This window comes from Clarias gariepinus, chromosome 23, assembly GCF_024256425.1.
Source record: "Clarias gariepinus isolate MV-2021 ecotype Netherlands chromosome 23, CGAR_prim_01v2, whole genome shotgun sequence".
Taxonomy (NCBI): Eukaryota; Metazoa; Chordata; class Actinopteri; order Siluriformes; family Clariidae; genus Clarias; species Clarias gariepinus.
In genome coordinates this window covers 18,224,626-18,236,788 of record NC_071122.1, presented here as the reverse complement: position 1 = coordinate 18,236,788, position 12,163 = coordinate 18,224,626, and the positions used below count along the sequence as shown (strand labels likewise).

The following is a 12,163-nucleotide window of genomic DNA, read 5'->3' as shown; positions in this document are numbered from 1 at the left end:
AAATGTAATGTGAATGTAGTACGTTACTGTATAAGCCCAAACTGAGTCTTTACTTATTTGGACCTGAGTTCCTTGACACCAATTCTACAATCATTATAATAACGACTACAGTTCATTGTGTAGCACTGCTGAATAACTGACCTCTACTTCTCCAGTCTCATTTTCTTTCAGCACGAATGAGAGCTTCTCTAGATCTGGACCCGCCAGCAGGCGAAGAAGCAGTGGGTGCTCAGAGTCAGACAGCTTCTGGAAAAGATCTGGAATGCACAGGAAACAGAAGGTTCAGTAAAAGAGTCCTTTATTGGGTCCTACTGCTTATAACTCCACAGTTTCCTCCATACCTTGTCCATGGCGATGCATTTGCTTGTAGAGAGCAAACTTGAGTGGATTGTCCTGAACCATGTACTTCCGGAGCAGGCCCTCGATGACCTCTCTGACTGTGGTGGTGCTGCTGACATGGAGCTGTTTTACAGCCTCACTGGGCAGATAGAAGGATGTGCGATTGTCTGAAATATCACTCGCTGCTGAGCTGTTCTCCGAGTTCCCTAAGTTGTTCGCTTCCGTTGATAGCACCGTGACTGGCCGCCGTAGCTTCAAGTGGACCTTAATGAACCCGTTGTAAGTGCCATCAGCAGCCTGATCAAAGACATAAACGAGTGATTAACAAGTTGCACATCATTATAATCAGAATGTGGTGGCCAAGTCATGGCCAAGTCATGTGTGAGAATGATGCTTTCCAAAAAATAAATATTGTAGCAATCATGCCTTAAGTATTACTCTTTCATAGTTTGCTTCCTGGAACCTGTCATTCACCACATTCAGGTCATCAGCTGACTCCATTTTATTGCCACATAAAGATGCTAAGACTACGACCCGACCAGCCGAAGCAACCGCATGATGGGTTCGTCGCTTCCCTTCTAACGTCATGCCCCTGTGGCAAGGATATCGGGATTCTGACTCATCAGACCAGACTGATGCTGCTGCTTTTTAAACAGCTGTTCACTTCTTTGTTCAGGTACAGGCTTAATATTAGAGTCAATCCGATATCTGAATACGCTGCACCATGCTCACAACAACTTTTTCAAGTAGGGATACATTGATCCGTGCTCGGGCGAGATACAGAGTGTTCACATTACACAAACATCCCGGGTGTCCTCTGGTCTGGGCCCAAGACCGCAATGTGAAACTACGCCTAAATTCACCATTCAGTATACCTGTGTATATACACTTTATATATAACTGTAACTGTAATTTCTTCTCAGTTTTTTTGTTTTGTTTTTACGATGCAACTTCACCAAGAGTTTAAGTAATCTCCGGTCATGGTTGCTCATGATTATTTTTTAACCACATCTTTTCCATGAAGTTGACAATTCAACACAACCCTTTCAGGTTTTAATAATGTTTCGGACAGTACTTAACCATATTCCAGTACTTCTAGCTATATTTCTTGTTGCTTTTTATGCTTGATGCTTGATTCTTATGAATCAGCATCTTTTTGGGCTAGGCAACTCAAAAATAAATTTACTGGAAGTGTGAACATAAAAGTAGAACAAAGATGAACGAAAGAGAGAAGTAATTAATCACACACTAACATAGGGCCTGGCTCATTTTTGTGCCGCTTTCACCATGGAGCCAAGGAGCGTGAGAAAGCATCGAATCTAACTAACAATAGAATGTCAAAAACGGTCTCGTGCTAAAAATTCATTGTTTGCCGTTACAGATATTCGATTATAGCATTATGAGTAGAAAGCATTGTCCTTTTGAAATGAAGGCACAAAAGAGTACTCAAGTGAAGTAGAGATACTAATAACAGACTTAGGCACGAATGTATTTACACCTAGGGGCAATCCACAGTAGGCGGTCTACCTACTTGTATGTTTTTGGAAAGGTGGGAGGATACCAAGAACCGGTAGCAAACCCACATGAATGCATGAAAAATATGCAAAACTCAGTCGAATGGGGGATTTTGAAACTGCAAAGTGGCAACACTACCTGCTGTGCAAGTCCGCTTCACACGGTACTAACCAAATATTTATTCAATTCTATTTGTGTCAGGAAATGTTATTCTTTAATACGTTGCTAAATGAATGCACTACATGTAGGGACATTTTTATCATCATAACCTTATTTATCAATTTGGAATGAAATAAAAAAAAACACACACACACAAACAAGGAGTATATAAAACAGTCTGTACTCACTAATTTCATTCCACTTTCGGACACTTTAGAGTTATACTCCTCTATCTTTGCCTTGACCTCTTCCTCACTGAGGGCCTGCTGCTTCTCCTCTTCATCTTCTTTAGTGGTGTTCTGAAATGAAGCCACACAACATACAACTTTTTATTACTATATATCATGAAAAACAACCTTATTTTAAATCCATGGAAAAAATAAAGTTACTTGTTATAACTATATATCATGGATAAAAAATAACTTAAAAATAATAATTTAATTTTAAAACCATAGGGGATTTTTTTCTCCCATTTGTGATAGGAATATATGCAGTTATAATGACTAATTAAAATGATAAATAAATTATAAATAAATTATAGGTTAATACTGAAAACAGACTCTTGCTGACTATTTTAACAATTAAATAATTTGTAAAATATGACTGTGAAGCTACTATAGCACTTTCCTCTTGTATGAGGTTATTAATGGTCATAAGCTTTATGGAGTGCCGGATTAACGTCTACCGTACATAAACCCTCTCATGCCATCCCCAAAGGGAAGAAAAAAAACCTCCCAAATGGACCTGGCACCACTACAAATGCTTTCAAGCATTAAGCTGTGCCGTAATAACAGATTAGCCATTAAGTGTGCAATGCTTTTATCGACAGCTGGAGACTCTTCCTTCCCACTTAAGGTTTTCACCAGAGATGTGATATGTGCGTGGGTGATGTTTTGACCGTGGCGGAAACCAGAAAAGGTCTTTGCAAAGCACCTGTCATTATTTTATTGCTGCATAACTAAAATAATCTTAATAAAATGGCTGAAATAATGTCTGGCAGCTGCAGTTCTCTACAGTTGATCTGTTGTGTATTTAACTTCTTCAAATAGCACAACCTGCGTAAAAGTTAATATTGTAATTACCATAACTCACAAATTCATTTATAATTTTTATTTTTTTTAATTGAATTCAATTTGTGTTTTAATTGAATTCAATTTGATGTACGTGTTTAAATATCAATCTTGTATATAGGGAGTTTGGACCTTGTGACATAATTTGGCTGGTCTCCAAGCAACGGAAACTGTTTGTTGTTTAAACAAGTAGTGTAGCTTTTTTTTTTTTTTTTTTTGATTGCTGATGTCATTACATTATATAACACACCTCCCTTCCACACGAAATGTGTCAGGTTCTACAAAGAGCACCCGACAACATGACATGCGTTCTGAATTAAAAAATTCCTCTAGTGCCAAGAAAAACGATTATCTGTGGGTGATACTGGTGTGTGTGTGTACAGTATATACAGTAGCTGCTACTGACTGAACCTTAGCAACAAAGATTGAAGCTGGGATATTTTTAGCTGCTTGCTACATCCTTTGTAATGCATGCTTGAGGTTTTTCTTTTTTCCTGAAATATGGCGGAAAAATGGGATCATTTATTCAATGAAGGTCCTTAGGGTAAATTTTTGCTTAATGCTATTGAGCAAAGGCAAGAGAAGAGCACAATAGTGCCCACACACACAGTTTTATGTGCTTGATTTATATAGATCTTGATAGAGTCAATATTAAGGAGTCAAATAAGAAAGAGAGACAGAAAACACCAGAAAGAAGGGGACGATTGAAATCTGGCTTTATAAATGCTATAATGCTATCTAAATTACACATAAACCACTTTGGGACACTCACTCACTCACTCACTCACTCATCGTCTATACCACTTTATCCTGTAAACAAAGACACAGGCACGAGGCAAGGTACACCCTGGACAGGGTGCCAATCCATCGCAGGGCACATGTCTTTGACATCTGCATGTCTTTGGACTGTGGGAGGAAACCGGAGCACCCGGAGGACACTTCACGTACACAGACCCCGAGGTAGGAATGGAGCCCAGACCCTGGTGGTGCAACACGACAGTGCTAACCACTAAGGCACCATGCCGACAAATAAAAAATTCAAACATAAAATAATCTATTTTTTCACATTGCAGATAAATTCAACATTGAATAATTTCTTTTTTTCTGTGTGTGAGTAGATTGGGTAACTGGGCATGGTGCTATAGCTGCATATAGCAGTTTGCCAACAACCACTATATTTTCTTAATGAACTGTTTATTCATTAATATGTCATAACTTTTTTCCATTTATACATGGTATATTATAGTTAGAAGTCCTCCATAAAACTCTACCCTTATAAGTGATTATAAATTTTTTACATATGTACTGTGTATTGGTGCTGACTATTGGATGCTCCAGTCAGTCAGTGGGTGTTACTACACTTCCCTAATTGTACATACAACTTATGTTTAATCATATTTATATATGTGATGTTTCAGGGTATATGAGATGCTATATCAGGTCATTCCTATTAAACCTTAGAAAAGTCTATGTAAGGTCTATCTTCAGGCAAGAAAATCAGTAAACCAGTGCGTAACAAACGTAATTTCAGGAGTAGCAGTGCCAGGAAGAGAGCAGAGGAAAATTGATTATTTTCTCAAGCCACTCTGAGGCCATGGAGTGAAGACAGAAAGCAGCACCAATAACACTGCAGCCTCAGCACTTATGCCCCGGGCTCTGTCAATTACAGTCGTGCTGAAGTGTAAAAAGTGCAATAAACTGTAAAATATCGGTTTAATTAAAATCATTAACAATGGTGGTTTTATGTGCTTATTCCATTCCTAAGCAAGATAGTGAATGTTTCAGGACATTATGGATAAATGGGTTGAAGGCGATTGGCCTGAGGTGATATTTAAAGTGGTGTCAGCTTATATTGGGACATTTAGATCGCCTGATATAATGTGAGACATGGCATGCATGTCTCACATCACTATTTCTCTAGCTAAGCTTAATACGAAAATAACGGTACCATCAACACTTTTAAACAGAACTGTGACATTTGTATGATATCACATGTAAAAAGTTGAGTGTATAGCATCATTAGCATCTTTGCTATTGTTTATCATCATTCTAAATCATTGTACAATTGCTATTGGGTGTACCTTATTATATACGGTACTGTGTAAATGTCTCTTATTTCATCATATTTTGCTTCCAAAGAGCCAGAATTTTTTTTTTCTAACATAGGATTGAGGAAGTGTTCTCCTGGCGTCCTGAAGGACTTTTTTTTTTTGCCTCTCATTTCCAGTCCAGTCCATATGAATCATTTAAACATAAAAACACCTTCTACCCTAAGGCATGAACCAGTGAGAAACAGGTGCAGATGATGACAGATGATCAGGCCAATGATTAGTGAACTGGTAGGTGATGTGTGTATAATGCTGAATGCTGAGTGGTTGGAACAGACGAGAGGGGAAATAAGGTTGCTGTTGAGGTTGTTACATAGACAACCATTTTTTTATTATCTTTAGGCACTTTGCAGCCTGTCGTAGTAAAACATTTGGTCCAATTTCTTTGATTTAATCTACATAGAGAAACGGTCATAATAAAAATAGACAGAATGGTATAAAGAGACGCGGCTGGCGCTGGTTTCTTTCATGTAGATTTATGATCATGAAATTTGTGTCAGACATAATGCTTAGATTGTGTATGGATTTGGACTGATCATTTTTTAACCTGCTTCACTGACATATGATCAATTGAGCAGGTGCACATGAAATACAGTTGTGGCTATAAATAAAAAAAATGCACCTGCCTATCTGCCTTCGATGCATTACTCAACCTTTATAGATTATCTGCTGGGATTGCTATCAAGCTTAAATTGTAGCCTCCCATAAAATATAATATCACAACCAGCCATTCAGACCATCCTGAGTCATCCATTACTAAAAGACATGCGAATTTACGGCTGTGGTGAATCTTCATGCTCCTTCCAAGGAGTTGGAATTCACCCATTCCGACTATTCTCTCAGGAATTCCTGCATTTGTGAGCGGAGCTAAATATAGCTGCCTTCCTCCCTCCCTTCCGCTAGCCTGCGATGAGAAAGTGCTGTTGATTAGAACAATGCAGTAGATGATGAGGTAATCTTCTCAAGGTTTCTGGTTCTGCAGATATAAAGATGGGGAATAGGCACAAGCAGGGGGTAAGACAGCTAAAAATGAGGGAATGTAGAGCGAGCATTGCAGAGAGAGACAGAGAGAGAGAGAGAGAGAGGAATTTATGTGTTATAGATCAGTACGGAAGCAAAAATGGTGCAGGAAGGGAAAAAAAACATGATGCTGCAGGGAGGCATCAAGCTGTCACTTTACAGAAGCAGATTTGTAAATGGTTGCCTGGTTCACACACACACACACACACGCAACACATGCAATCTCTAGATGGACAGTAAAAAATGTCTTCAGTCTGTTCAAAGCATTTGTACCACTGCCATGAAATTTGCTATGTGGATGTGTTTCGTATTATATATGAAATTCATCAGGCTCTGTGAGAGTGCATCTTTCGTAACTTTAGTCTGCATCTATTACCTGTTCATATGAATGCAATGTAAATCTCGCTCCACTCCTGGACCTTTCCAGGACAAACTTCAAAGCATGTGACAGAGAAAGGTGCGCCCATTTTTCTGAGAATGTGCGACTGACTAGGATAATAGAGCATGAGGGATGCATGTGTGTGTGTGTGTGTGTGTGTGTGTGTGTGTGTGTGTTTGCATACTATGGTGAATCAGCAGGTATTGTGTTATGTGACCTTACCTTATTACAGTGATGTTAAGGTTAACAGTTTGAAGGAGTTAAGCCAATATAATACTTAAACATGAATTCAGATACTTCTAGTGTTTAGCTGTAATTAAATTCATTACATTTTTAAAAATGTAATTAAATTAATAAATAATTTTCTTATTTATTATTATTAATCATTCATTAATTAATAAAAAAAAAACATTGTATTTATTTAATAATTTCTTTTCTCTCAGTAGGGTACACTGTTATCGCTATCACATGGTCGTATTGCTCAGCCCAAAGATTCTTATCACATTTAACTACTATGTTGTCTCTGTAAATAGGCCATAACCTGCAACGCCTGTAACACCGCTTTAAACAGCGAATCTAAGTCTTCCTGCGGCACCAACTGCCTACATCTTACAGCTTCTCACGCATAGTTCTCTATGACGCCAAGGAAATGAATTGCGAATAAAAGGCTGGTGTCTGCTTCCTTTTCCTGTCTCTAGACAGCAAGCTCGTATACCTCTCCTCTTGAGTCGCGGTAAAGTCCTTGCACCCTGTTCTCAGACCTGCTGAGTTGATGCGTCAAGCATGTATGAAAGTAACACTTGTTGAGAGAGTTGTACAGTTTACTTTTCATAAAGGGTTATGTCTAAGTACATTTGAAGAGGAGTGCACTGGTGTGTTTGTAAGGTTAGGTGTTTTCTGTCGTGTGACTAGGGCTGATTATAATATTTGATGAAAAAAAGACATAGCTGACGCAGAGTTGAAAAGAAAGAGATGCAAGCCCAGCAACAGCTTTATAAACAGAGTTCATAAGCTTATGTGATTTTACATAAATCTGCATAAATTAATCTCTGGCAAGTCGTGCACGCTGCAAAACAAATACTTTTATATGAATGTATAGTATATTAAGAGACTATTAAGAGTCAACAGCGCTGATTATTTTATTTATTCATTTTTTTCATATCCCAGTTAGGATGATGGGGTCAGAGCACAGAGTCATCCAGGATACAGCGCCCCTGGAGCAGTTAGGATTAAGTGCCTTGCTCAAGGGCTTAACAGTGGAATCTTAGCAGTGATGCTCAAAAAAAAAAAAAAAAAGTTCAAACAGGGACTCGAAGCCTGGGCCCTCAGGTCAAAGGTCAGCCATTTTTTACAGCCTTTTTTTGGGGCTTGCTCAAGGAACCAACAGCGGCAACCTAGCGGAGCTGGGGCTCGAACCGCTGAACTTCTGGTTCTACAATAACTTAAATGTCACCATCTACAACCATGATGAGCAGAAAAGCATCTTAGAACACTTTCTATGTCGGGTGAACAGACTACCTCAAGACCTTAAGATAATAAAATGGCAAAAAGAGCCATTTAAGTTGGTTGAAATTAAAATAAAATTTAAGAAAAACACTAGGGGACACTAGGGTCTCTTTTACTCCTAGTCAATTTAGCTCAGACATGACCTGGATTTTCTACCATGCGCAGCTGTTAGCAGGAAAAAGCACGCTCTAGAAACTGCAAAAACCTTTTGAAGTGCACCAGACTGTAAAGTGGAACTACATATTTACACATATAGACCAAACTAAACTCGACCACATTCCATGTGGTTCACAAATTATTTTTTTTCATTTTACACCTTCGCAGTCCTTCAAATTATATATATATATATATGTGACTATAATAATAATTATATGTGATGCCACAAGGGCGAATATCACCTTACAGGTTACCTGAGAAGTGTTTCCTCAGTGTGTCCTCCCTGCCAACCTTAAGCTTAGCACATGGTATCTTAAGCTGATTGGTAACATAATGCTCTCGAAGCCATCCTCAGGACACGTGAAAGCTACTCGAGCATTCTGAACCTGAACATACCACATCCTCTTTTCTCATATATACAGCTATAGGACATGTGCTAGATCAAATCTGAAACAGTTATATAAGAATGTTGTCCTTTGATTTTTTGTCAGTATGCATGCATGACAAAGCGGAAAGATTATATTTATCTAGTACACCTTCAAAGATTTACCAAGGAAAACTATCTTTAATCAAATTAAGGCTATATAAAGTTTCTTCAAATAAGTGTACAACAAACAAACAAAACAAATTAAATCAATTTCTAGCAATATTTTAATATTTAGGCATACATTTCTTGTTCTATTTGCAAATCATTTTAATAATTTAAAAGATTAGCATTAAAAATATGGACAATAGTCTGCCAAATGTTTATAAAAGTCTAGAAATAGGCTTAATCTTATATCATAGTGGGTGTTATCTTGTAATATAAAATAATAGATACATTTGCTTTGTGATTACCATAAAACTAACATAAGATTTTTAGACCAAGGTTCTAGACAAGTTTTAATATTTCTTATGTTTTTGACAAATAATTGTTCTTCTTTACCAAAAATAAGCATACAAAAAAACAAACCGAATTATCTGTCGAAGATAATTTTTATGTTTTATAATAATTTTACATTTATGTTTGTAAATTAGTCAAAAATGTTCAGGTTTAATATCCTCGAGTCGGTTTATTGCAGTCTTTTAATAGGAAATTATATGGAAATTAGTTGGAAATACAGGCTTTGGTTTGTTTTAAATCTTGGCATTCTGGTTAAAGGCTTTAAAATTTAGGCAGATAAAGTTTTACTTGATCTGAATTTGACCTCAAGAGGTTTTAATCACTAAAAACTTAATTGTAAAAAAATATTGTAATTCTAGCGATTGAACCAGAGCAGTTTGTATTCAGTCTTTGTTTCATCAGACAAACTGTGTTCAAAAGGTTTAAATACTTTGTTATGATTCTGGGGAATTGGATCAGCCGACTCCTTTCCACTAAGATCCACCCTTTACCCGGTGTGTCAATTCAGAAATCTCACATCTAGCATTAGCATTCGGGATGTTTAAGTTTAAAAAAAAGTTTAAAAGTTTTGTATTTCGTTGTGTTGTCAAACACCTCCCCTAGCAAACCTGTGCTAAACTTGTGCTAGCTTTAACAGAAGAGAGCAAAATCACTTCCTATTTGACTTGATTGGTGTTGCTATTGCAGTGATCTTGCTAATACCCACAGTGCCGAGCGTGATCAGTCACAGTGAGGAACTTGCTGCCTGAGCAGAAGCTTGTTTATCTCGGAGCGGAAGCTGTGAAATTGTGGTCCACTTCCTATTACAACCGACTTGACGTACTCACTTACTACATGCCATAACGAGTAATCCTCTTACCCAATGCTTTACACCAGAATTCTGTACAATGGTGCTGAACTACTGATCAACTCTCTCTTGCTCTTTTCCTCTAGTTATCCCAGAGATACAAATGTACTGCAGTGTTGGAATGACATGAATCTTTCTCTCTCACACACACATTCGCATTACTAGGTCAAGCACTGAGCAGGAGAAGCCATCACTCTCTACACTTCACATCCCTTCAAACAAGCAGAGCTTGATCATCTGCTATGCCTCATTTACAAAGTTGCATAATCAAAGGTTCTCCCAAACACAGCCTCCAACCACACCAGTATAGCGCTCATTATGCCGCATATGTTCATCGATGCATGCCGATTGCACCAAAGCAGCTTGGCCATCACATGCTCCACAGAACAGACAAGTGTGTGCTTTTGGGTACAAACTGCTAGTTTCATAAATCATATTACGCACAGCAAAAGCCAGCAGCTACCGTATGTGACAGTCGCCTTGTGTGGGTTTGAAAGAGGGACTGACAAAAACGTCTGCGAGTCCAGGATCATTTGCATAACCTGCGATTACAGTGTAAAATGGAATTAGGAGGGTGTAAGCCATGCTTTTATAGCCTGCAATACCTGTAATTCTATAAACATCCTCCAGTTTTCATCACACATCATGAATCTGAAGTCAGCTCTCGTCGATGTTACATACTTACCGAGTCCCAAAGCTCTGCACAATTGTGATCTGTAATATTTGTCTACCTTTCCCTATTCAAATTTTTTACAACTGGCTGTAACGACAGTATTTCAGGTGCAGGGGCTTTCCTAATTGTTTGTAGAAGTCTGTTTGCTCAGAACAGTGCCTTGTGTTTAAACGTTAAGGTTTGGAGTGCAACATGAATTATACGTGGGAGGAAATTTTGGCGCCGGTGTTCAGTGTCTGTGTGTGTGTTCAGTGTGTGTGTGTGTGTGTGTGTGATATTTGCACAAGCTCACGTGAATGAATGATGGGTACAGTGCTACTGGAGCACAGAGACGGTTGTATGTTGCATGTATTATTTCTTGCCAGACGTTTCATTTTTCATATATATTGTACGAACTTTAAAACGGTATTAATCTATCATAGGTTTACGATGGGAATATAAATAAAGCCATGACGAGGACTTACTTTGATGATATTCTTTTCAAAAGATGAAATGTGATCTGAAGCTAAGGTTACATTACCAGTTCTGCAACAATAAACCTACCAACTCTCAACTCTAACCTGGCAACCAGAGCTACATAGACATCACCGTCCTAGCAACCAGACACACAAAACCCACATCCTGGCTGCCTGAACAGTCAATTCGCTCTGTTACAACAATAACAGTTAGTTAACATGTATAGAAATGCTAAAAAGCAACCCACATAATCAAGAAAAGCCTGTTACTGAGTAAACAGTAAATTGGTCACCAACACTGTTTCTAGTTAGAAGATGAATAATTTATTGTATGAACAAGGATCCTTTCAAACCTGACACTGAGGCAAACCTGAGGCTGAGGTAAGCCTGCTGAAGGACAATTCAGTTGTTCGTGCTGAAAATGTACACTTAAGAATGTGCAATTTTTTAGGTACGACAATTCCATAAATTATTTTTTTTAATCCATTACATATGTCCTAGTAGACAGTAGACAATAAAAGCTGGACTTGCAACTCCATTGTAAAGTGATATGCCAGCTGGCTGTGTGTGTTATTCATCTCGCTTTGGCATCTTAAACAAATAAATGAGTCTCGAATTTAACTGAGCTTACATAACACAAGTGCGTGGACATTTCGGGAGACTCTGTCCATCGGGAAAACACAACAGTTCAAAGAATGTAAGCTCACTAGGGTGTGTCACTAGACCAAGAGATTATTTTAAATCTAATATGTTCCTATATAGAAGCATCTCCATGGTAAACTAAATAATAAGGAAATAGTGATCAGGTGTGTTTCATCATCTCGTCATCCTACGTTTTCCACCAGAGCAGCTCAAGGCCACAAGCAAGCGGCTGATGATTGCTCATCATCAAGTATATTTAAAATCTTCCATATGAAGAGCATAAAGTAAAACATAAAGTACTACCATACTTTATTTACGCAAACAAAATGTGAGGCTGCTGTTGTTACACTAAAAATCATATTTCATTTGACAAGAAGGAAAAACTGAAAAAAAAAAGAAAAAAAACTTTCC

The 12,163-nt window shown here is 37.9% G+C and overlaps 1 protein-coding gene across 3 annotated transcripts in view; it reads right to left on the bottom strand.

Annotated features, from left to right (window-relative positions):
• Positions 1-12,163, bottom strand: part of rassf5 (Ras association domain family member 5) — a 44,227-nt gene that overhangs the window by 2,262 nt on the left and 29,802 nt on the right. For all 3 annotated transcript variants that reach the window (XM_053484003.1, XM_053484005.1, XM_053484004.1), the window contains 3 exons: positions 2,202-2,312; positions 342-636; positions 142-257 (listed from right to left, as the gene is read on the bottom strand). In XM_053484003.1, coding sequence (XP_053339978.1) covers positions 142-257; positions 342-636; positions 2,202-2,312 — 522 coding nt within the window. The remainder of the gene's footprint in view (positions 1-141; positions 258-341; positions 637-2,201; positions 2,313-12,163) is intronic.